Source organism: Oncorhynchus clarkii, chromosome 12 (assembly GCF_045791955.1).
Source record: "Oncorhynchus clarkii lewisi isolate Uvic-CL-2024 chromosome 12, UVic_Ocla_1.0, whole genome shotgun sequence".
NCBI classification, from domain to species: domain Eukaryota; kingdom Metazoa; phylum Chordata; class Actinopteri; order Salmoniformes; family Salmonidae; genus Oncorhynchus; species Oncorhynchus clarkii.
Window position 1 is genome coordinate 31,618,335 of NC_092158.1, and position 22,182 is coordinate 31,640,516.

Below are 22,182 nucleotides of genomic sequence, written 5' to 3' on the forward strand. Positions count from 1 at the left end.
TTTACGACATTGTTAGAATCACCAGACACAGAATACGGCTTGACCCGGACTAAAAAGTCATTTCCATTCATAGTTCATTACAGCTTTTCAAACCAGCTACACGGTGATCAAGGAAGACACTATCTATTGCTTATGGAGGTGCAATTTAGCTGAAGGACATGACATGAGCAAAACTGGAGTAGCATGGAGAAAGGAACTCACACATTCTATTTAATCTCAAAGCCCAAATGGGCCACATCCCACAGGCTCTAACTTGTTGCTTTCCTCATTAGCTTCTCCTCGAAATGTCACTAGAGTCATGACGTCCATGTTTACATCTTGATTGACAGACTCCTCTTCCTGTTGTTGGTTTTGTTGTAAATAAAGGGCTGTGATGTTGTTTGTGCACACAGTCTGGAGGGGTGAAAGAGAACATAGGAATCAACGTGGAACACTGAAAAGAGCTGTGGAAGACTTAATTGCCTATGTTAGTGCTGAACTCCAACTCTTCACATCAGGGACAATTCATATTTTGTTATATAGTGTGGAATGTGGTGATTCTAATGACAAATGTAATGTGTTTTGGTGCACATAATGTCCATACAGTTTTGTTAGGGTAATGTTGGCTAGCTACCTATGATATGTGAAATGTGAACCTTCCAAAACAATATATAGCTTTCTTTGCTGGCTAGCTAGCTATCCAGCTCTCATCTGACTGATGATAGCTAATGTTACAGCTGCAAGCTGGAGTTGGATAGAAAACAAACATTTCTCCAGCCCTATCCCTCAGCTGTTTACCAAATAATGTGGCGGGGCAGACGGCCCCTCTAAGTAACCCTGTTTATCTGCTACTGATACCACAAACATCAGTAGATTGCTTTTTAAGCACCCACACGTTGTGTTTTGACACTGATTCCCCAGGTTTTTACTGCTAATCTTTTTAAATTCTCCTCTCAAGGTTCTGAGCTGCCCTCTCACTGGGGAATGGAAAACGGCACATACAATGACCACGTTCTCCTCCTGGAGGGGTTAAAGGTCCCTCAACAGTCCACGTACCCTGCCTTCACCCTCCTCCTCATCACCTACATCTTTATCATGGTGGCCAACATCGGACTCATAGTATTGATCTCCATGGAGAGGAGCCTGCACCAGCCCATGTACATCCTCTTCTGCAACCTGCCTCTTAATGACATAGTCGGGGCTACATTGATGATACCTCGTCTGTTATGGGACATTTTGACCACAGCTCCTGAGCGATATATCACTTACATAGAGTGTGTCATTCAGGCTTTCTGTGCTCATTTATTTGCTACCACATCACATACCATTCTCATGATCATGGCCTTTGACAGGTATGTGGCCATCTGCAACCCCCTGCGGTACGCTACCATCATGACAAACAAAATGGTTATCAGGTTGTCTATGTCTGCCTGGGGGGTGGCCATAGTCTTAGTGGGGATTTTGCTGGGCCTCACCATCCGCCTGTCACGCTGCAGGTCTAACATATTTAACCCTTACTGCGACAACGCCTCCTTATTCAAGCTCTCCTGTGAGAGTGTGCTTATAAATAACATATATGGTTTCACCTTTACTGTTGTGCTGTTTGTCTCGTCCATAGGCAGCATCAGTCTCACCTATCTCAAGATCGGCATTGTATGTCTGAGCAGTAAAAACAGCTCTTTAAACAGCAAGGCCCTGACAACCTGCAGCACACACTTACTAGTCTACCTCATTGTAATTGGATTTGGAGTCACCATTATCATCCTCCATCGCTTCCCAAAATATGCAGAACTTGGCCAAATGTGTAGTGTGCTGTTCCCCGTGATCCCTACTTGTCTCAACCCCATAATATATGGTTTACAGACTAAAGAGATTAAACAGAGGATCTTTAGAGTGTTTCACAGAGCCAAGGTGGCTGCATGATGTTGTGTTAAATCTTTAACAAAAATATATGATATACAGTGCCTTCAGAGAGTATTCACATCCCTTGACTTTTTCCACATTTTGTTGTGTTACAACAAAGCCTGCATTTAAAATGGATTCAATTGAGACTTTTGTCACTGACCCACACACAATACCCCATAATGTCAAAGTGGAATTATGTTTTTCGAAATTTTAACAAATTAATAAAAAAAAATGTACACTGAAATGTCTTGGGCCAATAAGTATTCAACACCTTTGTTATGGCAAGCCAAAATATGTTCAGGAGTAAAAATATGCTCAGTGTTACTAGTGTTACTACTGTTTAGCATAATTTCTGAATGACTCCCTTATTCGGAATGACTACCTCTGTACCCCGCACATACAATTATCTATTAGATCAGCTCTGAAAAAGATCTGATGTGGTTGGTAAAATGACCAATTAGAAAAAATATCAGAATTGCGCTGCCTGTGTAAACTGTTTTGAAATACAATGCTGAACTGTATTTTGAAGGGTTATGTTGACATTGGGATTTTTTGGGGCAGTTTTTAAAAAATAAATAAATGGGGGGGAAAAAAATATCTATATATATATATATATATAAGTAAGGTCCTCTGTCGAGCAATGAATTTCAAAACATAGATTCAACCACAAAGACCAGGGAGGTTTTCCAATGCCTCGCAAAGGGCACCAATTGGTAGATGGGTACAAATAAAAAAGCAGACATTGAATGTCACTTTGAGCATGGTGAAGTTATTAATTACACTTTGGATGGTGTATCAATGCATCCAATGCATCAAGGCTTCCTTCCTAGATCAGTTGACGGAGAGGAAGGAAACTGCTCAGGGATTTCACCATGAGGCCAATGGTGACTTTTAAACAGTTACAGATTTTAATGGCTGTGATAGGAGAAAACTGAGGATGGATCAGGGGCATTGTAGTTACGCCACAATACGTCATTGATAGAGGGAAAAGAAGGAAGCCTGTGCAGAATAAAAATATTCCAAAACATGCATCATGTTTGCAACAAGACACTAAAGTAATAGTGCAGAAAATGTAGTAAAGCAATTCACTTTTTGTCCTGAATACAGAGTACTATGTTTGGGGCAAATCCAATACAGCACATTACTGAGTACCACTCTCCATATTTTCAAGCATAGTGGTGGCTGCATCATGTTATTGTAATCGTTGAGGAGTTTTTCAGGATGAAAAAGAAACAGGAAGGGGGGGGGGGGGGTGTTCTATGAATAATTTATAGATTTTGACATGCAAATCATCATACAAGAGTATTAGTTAATTACAAACAATGCCCACAACCTATACGCTGATGATATCTTACTAACACTGTCATATCCCAGCTGTTCAATACCAAGTCTGGATATAAAGTGAATTCCCAGCTAACAGTACAAGAGAGAGAGAATATTTTTTTTATGTTACCCGTAAAGTTCCCCTGACGTTTGAGTGTCCAGTTTTCCGTTAGTTAGGGGATCATACAAAACTTACCCAGAACTTGGTTACCATGTTCTCAGAATTTAAGATATTAATGTTCTAAACACGTTTCATGGAAGAACATTCTTGTGTATCAGTTGGCAGGATGTCACCTGATGGTCCCAAAGAAATGGTCTGTGTATGTTTGGTAGGAGGTTGACAGAATATTCTCCTAACCCTTAGAAAACTGGAAACAGGAATATTCTTGAAACGTAACAACAAAACATGTCTAGAACATGAATATTGAATAGTCAGAGAACATGGTAACCACGGGTAAGTTCTGTTTGACATTAAGGGAATGGTCTCTTGGAAACAGTCCTTGCAGATCACTGTAACATTCCTATGAAAATGTTAGGTAATGACCAAATGAGACTTAAGAGAATGTTCTCTAATGGTGTGGGAACGTTTGTTGTTAGCTACGTTGGAGTAAGCGAGGCTATTCATCTGACCCACCAGACTTTTCCAGCCCAACTTGGTACTGCTCATTTCGTATTGAAATCAAATGGTATGAAATGCCTTGGGATAAATATCAGGTCACTAATCAGTAAGATATTTTAATAAAAACCATCAGGGATGATTGACATTAAGAGATGGACAGTTTTACCTTTATCACTATGCGGTAGAGCAGAGGTGATAAAGATGAACATACTCCATAGACTTTCTTTTCTCATGTCAGTTATACCACTTCAATTCCCTCAGCATTGATTTAAAGAGATAACCTGTTTATTTTCAGGCTTCTTCTGGAAAGACACAATCATGTACTATAAAAAACTGCCCATGTTCCAGATGTGCATCTTTATTACTTATCATACAATGCAAGATAAGCATTTTCATGGGGCTATAAAAATGTGAGAACAGGAGGCAGTTGGAAGTGGCTGGAGGAGAATATTGGGTAACTTTTCATTTTACAGACCTCTAATGTAAATACATAGTAGCAAACTAAATAGGTAGTAACAATTGAGTCTTTAAAGTGACTGGTGATACATTTATTACATACAACTTAAACATTTTAAAATGGCTGGAGATTTGAGTCAGTATGTTGGCAGCAGCCACTCAATGTTAGTGATGGCTGTTTAACAGTCTGATGGCCTTGAGATAGAAGCTGTTTTTCAGTCTCTCTGTCCCAGCTTTGATGCACCTGTACTGACCTCGCCTTCTGGATGATAGCGGGGTGAACAGGCAGTGGCTCGGGTGGTTGTTGTCCTTGATGATCTTTTTGGCAGGTAGTTTGCCCCCGATAATACGTTGTGCAGACCTCACTACCCTCTGGAGAGCCTTACGGTTATGGGCGGATCAGTTGTCGTACCAGGCGGTGATGCAGCCCGACAGGATGCTCTCGATGCTCTCGATTGTGCATCTGTAAAAGTTTGTGAGTGTTTTCGGTGACAAGCCAAATCTCTTCAGCCTGCTGAGGTTGAAGAGGCGCTGTTGCGCCTTCTTCACCATGCTGTCTGTGTGGGTGGACCATTTCAGTTTGTCCGTGATGTGTACGCCTAGGAACTTTCCACCTTCTCCACTACTGTTCTGTCGATGTGGATAGGGGGGTGCTCCCTCTGCTGTTTCCTGAAGTCCACGATCATCTCCATTGTTTTGTTGATGTTGAGAGTGAGGTTATTTTCCTGACACCACACTCCCGAGCGCCCTCACCTCCTCCCTGTAGACCGTCTCGTCGTTTTTGGTAATCAAGCCTACCACTGTAGTGTCGTCTGCAAATTTGATGATTGAGTTGGAGGTGTGCATGGCCACCTGGGTGAACAGGGAGTACAGGAGAGGGCTGAGAACGTACCCTTGTGTGGCCCCAGTGTTGAGGATCAGCGGGGTGGAGATGTTGTTTCCCACACTCACCACCTGGGGACAACCCGTCAGAAAGTCCTGTACCCAGTTGCACAGGGCGGGGTCGAGACCCAAGGTCTCGAGCTTAAAGATGAGTTTGGAGGGTACTATGGTGTTAAATGTTGAGCTGTAATCGATGAACAGCATTCTTATATAGGTATTCCTCTTGTTCCAGATGGGTTAGGGCAGTGTGCAGAGTGATTGTGATTGCGTTGTCTGTGGCCCTATTGGGGCGGAAAGAAAATTGGAGTAGGTCTAGGGTGTCAGCTAGGGGGGAGGTGATATGGTCCTTGACTAGTCTCTTTAAGCACTTCATGATGATGGAAGTGAGTGCTACGGGGAGATAGTCGTTTAGTTCAGTTACCTTTGCTTTCTTGGGAACAGGAACAATGGTGGCCCTCTTGAAGCATGTGGGAACAGCAGACTGGGATAGGGATTGATTGAATATGTCTGTAAACACACCAGCCAGCTGGTCTGCGCATGCTCTGAGGACGCGGCTAGGAATGCAATCTGGGCCGGGTTAACACGTTTAAATGTTTTACTCACGTTGGCTGCAGTGAAGGAAAGCCCGCAGGTTTTGGTAGCGGGCCGTGTCAGTGGCACTGTATTGTCCTCAAAGCCAGCAAAGAAGTTGTTTAGTTTGTCTGGGAGCAAGACGTCGGTGTCCGCGACCGGGCTGTTTTCTTTTTGTAATTCATGATTGACTGTAGAACCTGCCACATATGTCTTGTGTCTGAGCCGTTGAATTGCGACTCTGCATTGTCTCTATTCTGACGCTTACCTAGTTTTATTGCCTTGCGGAGGGAATAGCTACACTGTTTGTATTCTGTAATGTTTCCGGTCGCCTTGCCATGATTAAAAGCAGTGGTTTGTGCTTTCAGTTTTGCACAAATGCTGCCATCAATCCACAGTTTCTGGTTGGGGAAGGTTTTAATAGTCACTGTGGGTACAACATTACCGATGCACTTGCTAATAAACTCGCTCACCAAATCAGTGTATAATCAATGTTGTTGTCTGAGGCTATCCAGAACAAATCCCAGTCCACATGATCAAAGCATTCTTGAAGCATGGAATCAGATTGGTCAGACCAGCGTTGAACAGACCTGAGCAAGGGCGTTTCCTGTTTAAGTTTCTGTCTATAGGCTGGGAGCAACAAAATTAAGTCGTGGTCAGATTTGTCGAAAGGAGGGCGAGGGAGGGCTTTGTATGCGTCGCGGAAGTTAGAGTAGCAATGACCCAGAATGCTTCCAGCCCGGGTTGCGCATTTGATATGCTGATATAATTTAGGGAGCCTTGTTTTCAGATTAGCTTTGTTAAAATCTCCAGCTACAATAAATGCAGCCTCAGGTTATGTGCTTTCAAGTTTACATAGAGTCCAATTAAGTTATTTCAGGGCCGTCAAGGTTTCTTCTTGGGGGGGATATACATGGCTGTGATTATAATCGAAGACAATTTTGATTCGTTTTAACCCTTTTTTGGTTAGTACATGATTCCATATGTGTTATTTCATAGTTTTGATGTCTTCACTATTATTATACAATATGGAAAATAGTAAAAATAAAGAAAAACCTGGAATGAGCAGGTGCGTCCAAACTTTTGACTGGCACAGTACATCAATCAGCACAAAAAGCAACACTGTGTAGAGTGTGATATGTGAAATCACAGGGCCATTATATATGAAACAATTTCAACATAGTATCAAATAATAGGCTGTATCCAATACTTGCTGGTGAAAAAAACAAAAGTAAAAAGAGACTAAATCGAGACTTAAGAAGGAGAAGCATAGAAATAGCACCCCTGCAAACCAAAATTTGACGTTAGGACATCCCCGGGAACTTCACGAAATGGTTTCCTAAAGTGGTCAGGACGTTGTGCCATGGTTCCCTGGAGGTTTTTTCTAGTTCTCGGTTTGTTCCAGCGACATCCCCAAGTACGTTTTTAGGACATTCTCAGAACATTGTGTCATGATCCCCTGGAGGTTTTTATCTAGTTCTTGGTTTGTTCCAGCGACATCCCCAATGGCATTTTGTGAGAGAATGTCCTAAAAAGGTCCTGAATGTTACCATGGGACCATCATGCGATGTCTCCCTTGACCACCATGAAATTTCCGCTTGTGGTCATTGAATGTACCATGGATAACGTCCTATCAGAAGCAAATAGGAACCTTTTCATAAGGTTCCCTAATGGACATCAAAATACCGTATTATAAAATTATACCTTGACCAAACGGGGACCTGTACTGAATGTCTTCTTATGATCCTGAGAAAAACATGATGTCTTAATGTTCCTAAATCATTTTCAGAACGTTTCAGAAAATCTTTAAAGGGGCCCAAAGGGAACGTTGCCTAATGTCCTTAGACATCCCCTGTTTGCTGGGGCATAGAACGGATCTACCACTTATCAGACTTGCTTCCAATAAGAATGACAGATCTATAACTCACACTTCTATGTGAATTTGGTGAGGTCACCCACAAAGCTACATAATGGACCTTAAACAATAAAAAGAATGCACAAATGCCCCTATTACTTTGATTGATTGTTAGATGGTGGTGGCTAAAGCTAGCGGACATTTGTGGCTGTTTAAAGAAAACTAAACAGTGGATTACAGTTCCTCCTGGTCAGGGTGACAAACCATCTAACATCAAGTTGTAAACTACTGAACTTCCCCTTTAATCTCTTGAAGACAAATTACCTTGTAATATTTTGTAAATTTGCAACGCCCAAGTGGACAACATCCCACAAGTCATGTTTGTTACTTTCCTCATTAGCTTCTACTGGGAATTTGTGTCAATGGAGTCATGACGTACATGTTTACATCTTGACTGACATATTCGTCATCACATTGTGGGTTTTGTTGTAAATAAAAGGCTGTGATGTTGTTTCTGTAGTAAGTCTGGAGGGGTGGGATAGAACACAGGAATCATCTTGGAACACTGAAGACACTGAAGAAAACTGTAGAAAACCTACTTGCTTATGTTAGTGCTTAACTTCAACTCTTCATGTCAAGGACAGTTATTATTTTGCTATCTAGTGTGGAATTGAGTGATTCATATATATAATTGAATGTGTTTTGGTGTATGAAATGTCCATACATACAATCTTATTTGGGTATTGTTGTCTAGTTATCTGGCTATCAAGTAAGGATATTAGCTTACTTAGGTCAGCTGTTTGCAGAATATAGCTATTTAGCTAAATAGCTGAAATCACTTGTGTCATATAAACCTTCCATAACAATGTATAGCTTTCTTTGCTAGCTAGCTACATCTCGTCTGACTCATGAAAGCTATACAGCTACCAGCTGGAGCTGGATAGAAGCTAACCCCGAAAAAGCCCCATACCTCCGCTGTTTTCCAAATGAACTGGCAGGGCAGCTGCCCCACAGTCTGCCCCTTTAAGAAAACGGTTTATCTGCTACTGCTACCACAAACATCAGTAGATTGCTTTTTAAGTTTGTGTTTTGAAACTGATTCCCCAAGTTGTACGACTAATCTTTTCAAATTCTCCTCTCAAGATTCTGAGCTACTCCCTGACTGACGAATGGAGAACCACACGTACCCTAACCACGTTCTCCTTCTGGAGGGGTTAAAGGTCACACAACAGTCTGCGTACCCTGCCTTCATCCTCTTCCTCATTATCTACATCTTCACAATGGTAGCCAACATCGGACTCATATCATTGATCTCCATGGAGAGGAGCCTGCACCAGCCCATGTACATCCTCTTCTGCAACCTGCCTCTTAATGACATAGTTGGTGCTACAGTGATGATACCTCGTCTGTTATGGGACATTTTGACCACAGCTCCTGAGCGATATATCACTTACACGGAGTGTGTCATTCAGGCTTTCTATACTCATGTTTATGCTACAACATCACACACCGTTCTCATGATCATGGCCTTTGACAGGTATGTGGCCATCTGCAACCCCCTGCGGTACGCTACCATCATGACAAACAAAATGGTTATCAGGTTGTCTATGTCTGCCTGGGGGGTGGCCATAGTCTTAGTGGGGATTTTGCTGGGCCTCACCATCCGCCTGTCACGCTGCAGGTCTAACATATTTAACCCTTACTGCGACAACGCCTCCTTATTCAAGCTCTCCTGTGAGAACGTGTTCATAAATAACATATATGGCTTAATCTTTACTGTTGTGCTGTTTGTCTCGTCCATAGGCAGCATCAGTCTCACCTATCTCAAGATCGCCATTGTATGTCTGAGCAGTAAAAACAGCTCTTTAAACAGCAAGGCCCTGACAACCTGCAGCACACACTTACTGGTCTATCTCATCGTGCTGGGATGTGGGTTTACCATTATCGTCCTCCACCGTTTCCCAGCCTTTGCAGACCTGCGCAAAGTGAGCAGTGTTCTGGGTAGTGTGGTCCCTACTTGTCTCAACCCCATAATATATGGTTTACAGACTAAAGAGATTAAACAGAGGATCTTTAGAGTGTTTCACAGAGCCAAGGTGGCTGCATGATGTGTTAATCTGACAGGAAAATAAATGATATTTCATATGATGAGAACTGTGTGTGGCATTCATGAAACAAGGGTGGGGTGTCTTCTCAGCCACCAGCTGAGGGACCAGTTCTCTTGAATTGGATGCTAAAATTAATTGAAAACCATTATTTCTACAGTGATATTCCACATTAAAAATATGTTTTAAAATGTATAACATACAGCCACCCTTGTATGTGTTAGTACTACTGAAAAATGTCCTCATTCCTGCTCTAAAGCAAATATAAAACTAGGAAGAGATCTATGTGGTTTTCAAATTGACTTTTATTTTTATCCGGTGCAAGGTTTTTGGGGAGTGTTCCATGAATCATTTATAGATTAAATGTCCACATGCAAACCATCATACACGAGTATTACTTTCAATTATTCCATCAAGAGGTCTTCCTTGTTGTGCAAAGTTTTATTTTAATTTGTGACACTTACAGAAAAGGCAGAGGCACAAAAATGAAATGTGTTGATACTTTATTTTACAGTGTGCTATTTCCCTGATATTTAGAAAGAACATTGTCAGATTGTAGGTACACAAGAAATCACCTAATGATTACTCTTTGGTTTCTTTTAGATGAATTCAAGACATGTATCATTACAAAACATATAGTACTGTATCTGGTAGTCTGTACAATGCAAATGAACAGGAATGTACAGTTGTTATTATTTTTGTGTTCCTTATCAATAAACTATTAAATCAAATGTATAGAGTTGTGCAATATACATCATGAACCAAATGGTGAACAATAATGTTTAGTTTCTAAAAGCGTTAAACATTTAGTTTTTCTGCCTTCCGAAAAACAATCAATAATTGAAAGTAGTGACTTGGTATTATTTTGGAATCTGAAAATGATTACTCTTTTTAGCCCATACTAAACTATTTTAAAAGTAGAGGCACAGGAGAGGAGCACTTCTTTGGTTTATATTTAATAAATGAGGTGCACTTTGATCAAGGGATACTATATATATATAAAAAGTTGGTGCTGGATAGTAAACAATGCCAGGAAAGCCTTTGTGCAAACAAACTTCAAGAATGAATCAAGACACTCTCATTTAGTGTAAAACATGTAAAAGCCTTTGTTGTTTTAAGGCTTATGTATGGCAAGAATAAAAAAACACAGCGCTGTGGCTACAACAGCCTTCATCCTGGTGACAAAGAATATTGTTGAACAAACAGGTGTATATCCCAACTTTTACAGGAAGTGGTTCAATAAATGATATATATATATATATATAAAAATAAATAAAATAATATATATATATATATATATATATATATATATATATATATATATATATATCTTTATTTAACTAGGCAAGTCAGTTAAGAACAAATTCTTATTTACAATGACGGCCTACATTTAAAATGTAAAGGCAACAACAACTAAAATTGGGGAAAAAATATTCAAAATACAGAGATAAACAAAACAAACATTGCATAACGAGAATGCAACACCTCAAAAGAAATGCAAAATCATAAAAGAAAAATACATACTATGTACACATGCGTTCATGTTACCAAACTTAAATAAGAATGGAGAACAAAAAATTGAGAAGAAAAAGAAAATCACATATATCTTACAGGAAGGGAGAATAAAACATTTCCCAATTTAGGCCCTGCAATACTGTTGATTTAATTTAAAGATCCAGAACGTTCCACGTTGTAGGAGACGTTTGAGATGGCCATTGCTTTCAGAGAGTTTGGGCTGCCATGGCCAGCATGTCTGTAATGTTTAGCCTTCGGAAACTTATCGTTAGCAGTTCTTATAGCATAAGCATGTTCAAACACCCTGTCCTCAAGCCTTCTCTTAGTACGTCCTATGTAAAATAACCCACATGGGGCTATAAATAATCCAGCCTGTACACCATATACAGTAGGTAGTGTAGCAGTTGCACTTGGTATTTGTTTTTACGATATGATGGCAGTGATTGCAGTTACCACACGGTCTGCACATATTTATTAACAGCTGGTGCACGACATCTAAGGAAGTCTAGAGATTTTGCTCGCCTGAAGTAGAGTATATTGTGATCAATTGCAGGCCACACTACTTGCCTAGAGAGTTCTCAGCTATACTTTTCCTGGCTGTTTATTTACCACCACAAACAGATGCTGGCACTAAGAACGCACTCAGTCAGCTGTATAAGGAATAAGCAAACAGGAAACCACTCACCCAGAGGCGGCGCTCCTAGTGGCCGGAGATTTTAATGCAGAGAAACTTAAAATCCGTGCTACCAAATCTCTATCAATATGTTAAATGTGCAACCAGAGGGAAAAAAATTCTAGATCACCTGTACTCCACACAGAGAGACTCTTACAAAGCTCTCCCTCGCCCTCCATTTGGTAAATCCGACCACAACTCTATCCTCCTGATTCCTGCTCACAAGCTCAAATTAAATCAGGAAGCACCAGTGACTCTGTCAATAAAAAAGTGGTCAGATGAAGCAGATGCTAAACTACAGGACTGTTTTGCTATCACAGACTGGAACATGTTTTGGGATTCTTCCGATGACATTGAGGAATACACCACATCAGTCACTGGCTTTATCAATAAGTGCATCAAGGATGTCGTCCCCACAGTGACTGTACGTACATACCCAGACCAGAAGCCATGGATTACAGGCAACATTCGCACTGAGCTAAAGGGTAGAGCTGCCGCTTTCAAGGAGCGGGACTCTAATCCAGAAGTTTACAAGAAATTCCGCTATGCCCTGCGACGAACCATCAAACAGGCAAAGCGTCAATACAGGGCTAAGATTGAATCCTACTACACCGGCTCCGACGCTCGTCGGATGTGGCAGGGCTTGCAAACTATTACAGACTACAAAGTGAAGCACAGCCGCGAGCTGCCCAGTGACACGAGACTACCAGACAAGCTAAATCACTTCTATGCTCGCTTCGAGGCAAGCAACACTGAGGCATGCATGAGAGCATCAGCTGTTCCGGGCGACTGTGTGATCATGCTCTCCGTAGCCGACGTGAGTAAGACTTTTAAACAGGTCAACATACACAAGGATGTGGGGCCAGACGGAATACCAGGATGTGTGCTCTGGGCATGTGCTGACCAACTGGCAGGTGTCTTCACTGACATTTTCAACATGTCCCTGATTGAGTCTGTAATACCAATATGTTTCAAGCAGATCACCATAGTCCCTGTGCCCAGGAACACAAAGGCAACCTGCCTAAATGACTACATACCCGTAGCACTCACGTCTGTAGCCATGAAGTGCTTTGAAAGGCTGGTAATGGCACTCATCAACACCATTCTCCCAGAAACCCTAGACCCACTCCGATTTGCATACCGCCCAAACAGATCCCAAAATTATGCCATCTCTATTGCACTCCACACTGCCCTTTCCCACCTGGACAAAAGGAACACCTATGTGAGAATGCTGTTCATTGACTACAGCTCAGCAATCAACACCATAGTACCCTCAAAGCTCATCACTAAGCTAAGGATCCTGGGACTAAACAACTCTCTCTGCAACTGGATCCTGGACTTCCTGTCGGGCCGCCCCCAGGTGGTGTGGGCAGATAGCAACACATTTGCCATGCTGATCCTCAACACTGGAGCTCCCCAGGGGTGCGTGCTCAGTCCCCTCCTGTACTCACTGTTCACCCACGACTGCATGGCCAGGCACGACTCCAACACCATCATTAAGTTTGCAGACGACACAACAGTGATGATCACCGACAACGACGAGACAGCCTATAGGGAGGAGGTCAGAGACCTGGCTGGGTGGTGCCAGAATAACAACCTATCCCTCAACTTAACCAAGACTAAGGAGATGATTGTGGACTACAGGAAAAGGATCACCGAGCACGCCACCATTCTCATGGCAAGGAAACTAAAAGGACTTGGCATGGGTCCTGAGATCCTCAAAAGGTTCTACAGCTGCAACATCGAGAGCATCCTGACCGGTTGCATCACTGCCTGGTACGGCAATTGCTCGGCCTCCGACCGCAAGGCACTTCAGAGGGTAGTGCGTCCGGCCCAGTACGTCACTGGGGCAAAGCTGCCTGCCATCCAGGATCTCTACACCAGGCGGTGTCAGAGGAAGGCCCTAAAAATTGTCAAAGACCCCAGCCACCCCAGTCATAGACTGTTCTCTCTACTACCGCATGGCAAGTGGTACCGGAGTGCCAAGTCTAGGACATAAAGGCTTCTCAACAGTTTTTACCCCCAAGCAATAAGACTCCTGAACAGGTAACCAAATGGTTACCCCGACTATTTGCATTGTGTGCCCCCCAACCCCTTTTTTATGCTGCTGCTACTCTCTGTTTATCATATATACATAGTCACTTTAACTATACATTCATGTACATACTACCTCAATTGGCCCGACCAACCAGTGCTCCCGCACATTGGCTAATCGGGCTATCTGCATTGTGTCCCACCCACCACCCGCCAACCCCTATTTTTACGCTACTGCTACTCTCTGTTCATCATATATGCATAGTCACTTTAACCCGTCCTACATGTGCATACTACCTCAATAAGCCTGACTAACCGGTGTCTGTATATAGCCTTGCTACTGTTTTTTTCAAATGTCTTTTTACTGTTGTTTTATTTCTTTACTTACCTACAAACACACGCACACACATACCTTTTTTTCTCACTATTGGTTAGAGCCTGTAAGTAAGCATTTCACTGTAAGGTTGTTGTATTCAGCACATGACAAATAAATTGATTTGAAGTTATTCTCCCATCCTGTAAGAGATATGTGGTTTATTTTTTGTTCTCAATTTTTTTTTTTTTCTGTATCTCTGTATCTTGAATGTGTTTTTTCCCAATTCTATTACATTTGGTAATGAACTGAGTCACTTCCTGTGAGAGTTGGCATATACACCTGTTTCTCCACCAATACTCTTTATTACCCTGATGAAGGCTGTTGTAGCCGTAACGCGTGTGGTTTTTTCCATGCATAATCCGTAAAACAATAAAGGCTTTTGAATTTTTACATTAAATGATAGTGCCTTGATTACTTCTGGAAGTTTGTTTGCACAAAGGCTTTTCTGGTATTGTTTACTCTCCAGCATCAACATATTTTTTTCTTTAGTATTTTAAAAGTAGACTGTATTGAGTGTTTTGCGGTCAGGAGAATTTGCTTACTATTTTGTGGCCAGGACAGTGTGTTGAGTTTTCTGCAGCCCTGTGATAGCCTTTCTCAGCTCCTTGTTCCTCAGGCTGTAGATAATCGGGTTCTTGAAAGGAGTCAGAGCTGAGTACAGCACTGACACGATGATACACACCTACAACATTAACACAACATTAATGCAACATTAAGACAACCGCAATGTGACAATGATACCTCCCCGCCCCCAAAAAATAGAATAAATGCAAAGTTACACATTATTATACAACAATGATACGCACCTACAACATCAACAATGTTATCCAACCTTATCACAACATTATTAACAGCACGACCTGGATCATATTTACCCATAAGCATTTACACAGCATTATTAGGAAGGGTTGGGGTCAATTCCATTTAAATTCCAGTCAATTCAGGAAGTACTCTGAAATTCCAATTCTTGCCCATGCTTTTCAATAAGGAAAAAATCATTCAAATTGGAATTTGGATGAATACATTTCTGAATTGAATGGAATTTAAATTAAATTGACCCCAACCCTGTTATTAGGATTATCACAGCCCTGCCACCATGACACAGACCTCTCTCAACCAACAACGACTGAAGAGCATCAATACAATATGCGACACACAATTAATACAACACTACCATCTCCTGGTGGGAACGCATTTTGCATACTGGTAGACATTAACAGTGAAAGGACACAAATCTGAGGACATGGGTAACCAGAGTAATGGCACAAATATCAGACAAACTCTTCAGCTGGTGATTGTAGAATTCACAGTGTTGACTGAAGGATGTCTGATGGCAGAGTTAAACAGACATGGGAAGAGAGGGAGGGGGAGAATGAAAAGGAGGGTCACCTCTGGAGAGAAGTTTCCCACAAGGTAGGAGTCGCTGGGCGGCGCCCATGTTAGCTATCGCCACACCGATGAGGATGTAGGAAGTAAAGATGAGCAGCGCTACAACGGCAAAAGACCGCAACATGATACTATCCACCAGCCGAGGATGGGTCGGACAAGCAGTGGCGCACCACGTTGTGTTTGCAAAACAAAAGCCGCATTGCAATGGCAGTGGCCGAGAGGGTGCAGATGGGGTCTAAGGTCCACGCCCCGATGATGAGGGGCAGGCGGACGGGTTGGGTCATCACAGCGGTGTAGAGGAGATGATGAAGCAGTACATCTGGAGGAAGCAGCCGGGGACGGAAACAGTCTTGACCTCAGTCAGGAAGCCTGACAACATGTTGGGGACAGTGACTGTGGTGTAGACCATTTCCATGAAGGACAGGTTGTGGAGGAAGAAGTACACGGGGGAGCCCAGCTTCGGGTCGGTCTACAGCTGTAGGATGAGATAAAGAGAGGGATTAAACTGTGATGTAATAGATAGGCGCAGCAGGGACATTTTACTGACAATGTGACTCGTCCAGGGAAGAATCTGGGTTCAAGAGTCCTGACTCCTGAGGAGTATAGTGTAGTCTACAGGCCCTCAGTGAGCGGACCTGAAGGAAACCTTTGAATCACTTACACTTACTACAACACTTGTTCTCTTTTATAACATAATGTTTTTTTCTCACATGCTTTGTAAACAACAGGTGTAGACTAAGAGTGAAATGCTTACTTACAGGCCCTTCCCAACAATGCAGAGAGAAAAATATAAATAGTAGAAAACATAGAAATAGTAGAAAAAATTTAAAATAATAATAAAAACACAAGGAATGAAAAAAATAACAACACAAGGAATAAATAGACAATGAGTAACGATAACTTGGCAATATACACAGGGTACCAGTACCGAGTTGATGTACAGGGGTGTGCGTGTACAGTGTACAATACCAGATGATCATGCTGTTTCCTCGTAGGATGATGGAATAGGCCAGCAGGAAGATGACAAACAGAACCATTCTGTTTTCCACCAGGCCCTGAATGATGAAGAAGGTGACAGGGCTGGGCCGGGTGCTGTTCATACCGCTGGGCCAGTGAGCCTGATAGGAACTTGACAAACCGAGTGCCGACAGAGAAAGACATTGATACAGTGTACACAGTGGTGGAATAAGTACCCAATTGCCATACTTGAGTAAAAGTAAAGATACCTTAATAGAAAATGACTCAAGTAAAAGTGAAAGTCACTCAGTAAAATACTACTTGAGAAAAGTATAAAAGTATTTGATTTTAAATATACTTAAGTATAAAAAGTACAGTGCTAAATTATACTTAATTATCAAAAGTAAAAGTATTAATTATTTCTTATTCCTTCTATTAAGCAAACCAGACGGCACAATTTTCTTGAATTTTAAATGTATGTTTAGCCAAGGGCACACTCCAACACTCATAATTTACAAATAAAGCATGTTTCTTTAGTGAGTCCGCCTGATCAGAGGCAGTGGGGATCACCGGGGATGTTCTCTTGATAAGTCTGTGAATTGGACCATTTCCCTACACTCCTAAGCATTCAAAATGTAACGAGTACTTTTGGGTGTCAGGGAAAATGTATGGAGTAAAAAGTGCATGATTTTCTTTAGGAATGTATTGAAGTAAAAGTAAAAGTTGTCAAAAATATAAATAGTCAAGTAAAGTACAGATTCTCAAAACAACTACTTAAGTAGTATTTTAAAGTATTTTTACTTAAGTACTTCACACCACTGTGTGTACACATAGAAGAAGCACATTCTGAACGAACATGGTTTAGTACAGTTATATTTTGGTTACTAAAGTAGTTACATTAATACATGACGGGTCAGCACTCTCTCAAATGTTGTTTTTTTGCCATCATTGTAAGCCTGCCACACACAGACTATACAATACATTTATTAAACATAAGAATGAGTTTGTTTTTGTCACAACCCGGCTCGTGAGAAGTGACAAAGAGCTCTTATAGGACCAGGGCACAACTAATAATAATCAATACTGTTGCTATTAATTTAACCATCTTACATATAAAACCTTATTTGTTCATCGAAAATTGTGAATAACTCACCACAGGTTAATAAGAAGCATATGCTTGAAAGGATGCACATAACTCTGCAACGTTGGGTTGTATTGGAGAGTGTCTCAATCTTAAATCATTTTCCACACACACTCTGTGCCTGTATTTAGTTTTCATGCTAGTGAGGCATGAGAATCCACTCTCACATAGGTATGTGGTTGCAAAAGGCATCAGTGTCTTAACAGCACAATTTGCCAAGGCAGGATACTCTGAGCGCAGCCCAATCCAGAAATCTGTCAGTGGCTTCAGTTTTAAATTAAATTTTCACAGAACCACTTGTTGCAATTTCGATGAGGCTCTCTTGTTCAGATATCGATAAGTGGACTAGAGGCAGGGAATGAAAGGGATAACAAATCCAGTTGTTTGTGTCATCCGTTTCGGGAAAGTACCTACGTAATTGAGCACCCAACTCACTCAGGTGCTTTGCTATATCACATTTGACGTTGTCCCTAAGCTTGAGTTCATTTGCACACAGAAAAAATCATACAATGATGGAATAGACATGCGTGTTGACTTGTTATTGCAGACAGAGAGGAGCTCCAACTTTTTAATCAAAGCCTCAATTTTGTCCGGCACATTGAATATTGTTGCGGAGTGTCCCTGTAATCCTAGATTCAGATCATTCAGGTGAGAAAAAATATCACTCAGATAGGCCAGTCGTGTGAGAAACTCATCATCAAACAAGAGGTCAGACAAGTGAAAATTATGGTCAGTAAGGGAAAACTTTAAGCTCGTCTCTCAATAATAAAAAATAAATGTGTCAATACTTTGCCCCTTGACAACCAGCCCACTGTATGTTGTAAAAGCATTACATGGTCGCTGCCCATATCATTGCATAGTGCAGAAAATACACACAAGTTCAGGGGCCTTGCTTTAACAAAGTTAACCATTTTGACTGTAGTTTCCAAAACGTCTTTCAAGCTGTCAGGCATTCTCTTGGCAGCAAGTGCCTCTCAGTGGATGCTGCAGTGTACCGAAGTGGCGTCAGGAGCAACTCCTTGCACACGCATTACCACTCCTCTATGTCTCCCTGACATGGTTTTTGAGCAATCAGTACAGATACCAAACCATCTTGACCACCAAAGTCCATTTGAGGTCTCAAAGCTGTCCAGTACTTTAAAAATATCCTGCCCTGTTGTCCTGGTTTCTAGTGGTTTGCAGTAGAGGATGTCTTCCTTAATTGGCCACCCAGAAACGTAATGGACATATACCAGGAGCTGTGCCAGGCCCGCCACGTCTGACTCATCCAGCTGTAACGCATAGAATTCACTGGCTTGTATGCAAAGCAGTAATTGTTTCAAAACATCTCCTGCCATGTCACTGATGCGTCGTGAAACAGTGTTGTTTGATGAAGACATTGTCTGTATAGTTATTTTTGGTCTTTTGTCCCAGCCATATCTGCGGCAACAGGAAGAATTAAGTCCTCCACAATAGTATGTGGCTTGCCTGTCCTAGCCACTCGGTAGCTCACCATATAAGATGCTTCTAGCCCCTTCTTATTAATGGTATCTGTTGCTTTTATACATGTCTTACTACTCGAAAGTCGCCTTAATTCTCGCTCAAAACTCCCGTGGCCTATTTCCAAATTGCCATGTTTTGTTTCTAGATGTCTGCGCAAGTTGTGAGATAGTACTTTTGCACATATAACACACTGCGGCTTAGAAAAGGCACTACTCCCAATATAAGGGAACCGCAAATCAATGTAGTTCTCATCATATTTTCGCCTCTTCGATGATTCAATGTCCCGGTCTTTTGTTCGGTGCTTTCCCGGGTAAGGGGGCAGTAGCTCTTTGGCTGCATCAGATTCACAAGTGTCAGTGTCCATGCTAGCTAGGCTAACAACAAATGTAGAATTACTAATGCTAGCATTGGATGTGCTCGTGGAAGCAGAACTTGTGTCGTCGACAGGTGCAGGTGTAATACTGCTGGTAGTAGCAGTACTACCAGTAGAGCTGGTATGTGTCTCTATGGCCTTACTTTTTTAAACCATTTATCAATTTTCAAGCAAACGGAATGAGCAGTAGCTACGTTTGGCTACATACGGACCGTTAGTGGAATTCCTGCGAGAGAGTAACAGTTAATGTGATTGGTTGTTAATTATTTGACTAGGCTACCTGTATTTGACATTATGTTGTTATTTTCGCTGAACACTAGATCTTTGGCAGTGAATCGACTCAACTCAGGCGAGGAAAGAAACCTCACCCATATGTATATGTAGTGAGGTGCGTACTGGCGGCAGAGAAGTCAGGCGCAGGAGAGTGGAAACTGATTTACAACAGTGTCATTTAATATCCATAAACCACCGTCAACAGAACAATACAATAAATGGGTGAAACGAAACCCGGTAAATACCAGCATACCATGTATAAGCACTACAAGAAACAATTACCGACAAGGACATGGGGGGGAACAGAGGGTTAAATACACATGAAATTGATGGAATTGGAACCAGGTGTGATGAAAGACAAGACCAATGGAAAATTAAAAGTGGATCAGCGATGGCTAGAAGGTCGGTGACTTCGACCGCCGAATGCCCCCCCCGAACAAGGAGAGGGACCAACTTCGGCGGAAGTCATGACAGTATAGCCCCGTTGGAAAATATAAATGGACTGTTTGAAAATGTGAAGAAGAAAAAATGTGAATCACATTTTTATTTGGCGTACCCCCGATGGCATTGCACGTACCCCTGGGGCAACTCCTTGTGGTGGGCTGAGCGTCTGCAGGCTGACTACGGTTGTCAGTTGAACAGTGTTTCCTCTGACACATTGGTGCAGCTGGCTTCCGGGTTAAGCGAGTGAGTGTTAAGAAGCGCGGCTTGGCGGGTCATGTTTTGGAGGACGCATGACTTGACCTTCGCCTCTCCCGGGCCTGTTGGGGAGTTGCAGCAATGAGACAAGATAGTAATTAGATATATAAAATAAATAAAAAATATATGCACTTCTGTTCAAAAGTTTGGGGTCCCTTAGAAATGTCCTTGTTTTTGAGAAATTAAGGCTATTCCATGTGTGAAATTGCCAATAAATTGAGTACTCCCTTCCCAGAACAGCGCAAACTGGCTCTAATCAGAATAGAAAGAGTGGGAGTCCCCAGTGCACAAAAAGAAAAGCACATTAGAATGTCTAGTTTGAGAAAGCCTCACAAGTGCCCGCAAAACACCGGTATCAACATCAACAGTGAAGAGTTGTCTCCGGGATTCTAGCCGTCTAGGTAGATTTGCAAAGAAAAATACATCTCAGACTGGCCAATAAAAATAAAAGATTAAGATGGACAAAAGAACACAGACAATGGACAGAGGAACTCTGCCTAGAAGGCCAGCATCCCAGAGTCGCCTCTTCACGGTTGACGTTGAGACTGGTGTTTTGCGGGTACTATTTAATGAAACTGCCAGTTGAGGACTTGTGAGGCATCTGATTATAAAATTAGACACTAATGTACTTATCCTCTTGCTCAATTGTGCACCGGAGCTTCCCAAACGTTCTATTCTGGCGAGAGCCAGTTTGCGCTGTTCTGTGAAGGGAGTAGTACACAGCGTTGTATGAGATCTTCAGTTTCTTGGCAATTTCTCGCATGGAATAGCCTTATTTTCTCAGAACAAGAATAGACTGATGTGTTTCAGAAGAAAGGTCTTTGTTTCTGGCCATTTCGAGCCTGTAATCGAATCCACAAATGCTGATGCTCCAGATACTCAGCTAGTCTAAAGAAGGCCAGTTTTATTGCTTCTTTAATCAAACAAGTTTTTTTTTTCAGCTGATCAATTAGCCTTTTAAAATGATAAACTTGGATAAGCTAACAACGTGCCATTGGAACATAGGAGTGATGGTTGCTGATAATGGGCCTCTGTACACCTATGTACTGTAGATATTCCATTACAAATCAGCTGTTTCCAGCTACAATAGTCATTTACAACATTAACAATGTCTACACCGTATTTCTGATCAATTTGATTACATTTTAATGGACAAAAGATGTGCTTTTCTTTCAAAAACAAGGACATTTCTAAGTGACCCCAAACTTTTGAACGGTAGTGTATTTTACACATACAAAAAATATAGCTATAATTACATTAGGAGAAAAGAGTCTGTTTTGGAAGAATGCGAGAACATAAGGCAAAGTATATGTAAAGAGGTAGAAAGAAGCAGACAGACAGACAACCAGAGGGGGAAGGAAGGACCGAGAGAGGGAGCAGGTTTCTGAGTCAGCGGATCAGGCTGTGGTAGTAATCAGGGCAGAAGTGCAGCATGGCTGTTCTTTCCTCCTTTGGCACCCTCTAAGACTGAATCAGAGTTAAGGAGTAAGCAAGAAACGCAGAGAACCACCTCAAGGTCGAAATCCCTCTCACGGAGTGGCAGGATGATTTAAAACACCTATTCAATAGAACTGCA

General features: G+C 41.7%; 2 protein-coding genes across 2 annotated transcripts; both read left to right on the plus strand.

The window, feature by feature from the left end:
- Window positions 1–963: 963 nt before the first annotated feature.
- On the plus strand, window positions 964–1,902 carry LOC139421990 (olfactory receptor 52N5-like). The gene has a single exon (XM_071173131.1). It carries the CDS (start codon window positions 964–966, stop codon window positions 1,900–1,902), a length of 939 nt encoding a protein of 312 aa, XP_071029232.1.
- A 6,856-nt stretch (window positions 1,903–8,758) lies between these two features.
- Window positions 8,759–19,425, plus strand: LOC139421991 (olfactory receptor 8G17-like). The gene is made up of 2 exons (XM_071173132.1): window positions 8,759–9,669; window positions 19,407–19,425. Exons 1-2 carry the CDS (start codon window positions 8,759–8,761, stop codon window positions 19,423–19,425), a joined length of 930 nt encoding a protein of 309 aa, XP_071029233.1.
- Window positions 19,426–22,182: the final 2,757 nt, after the last annotated feature.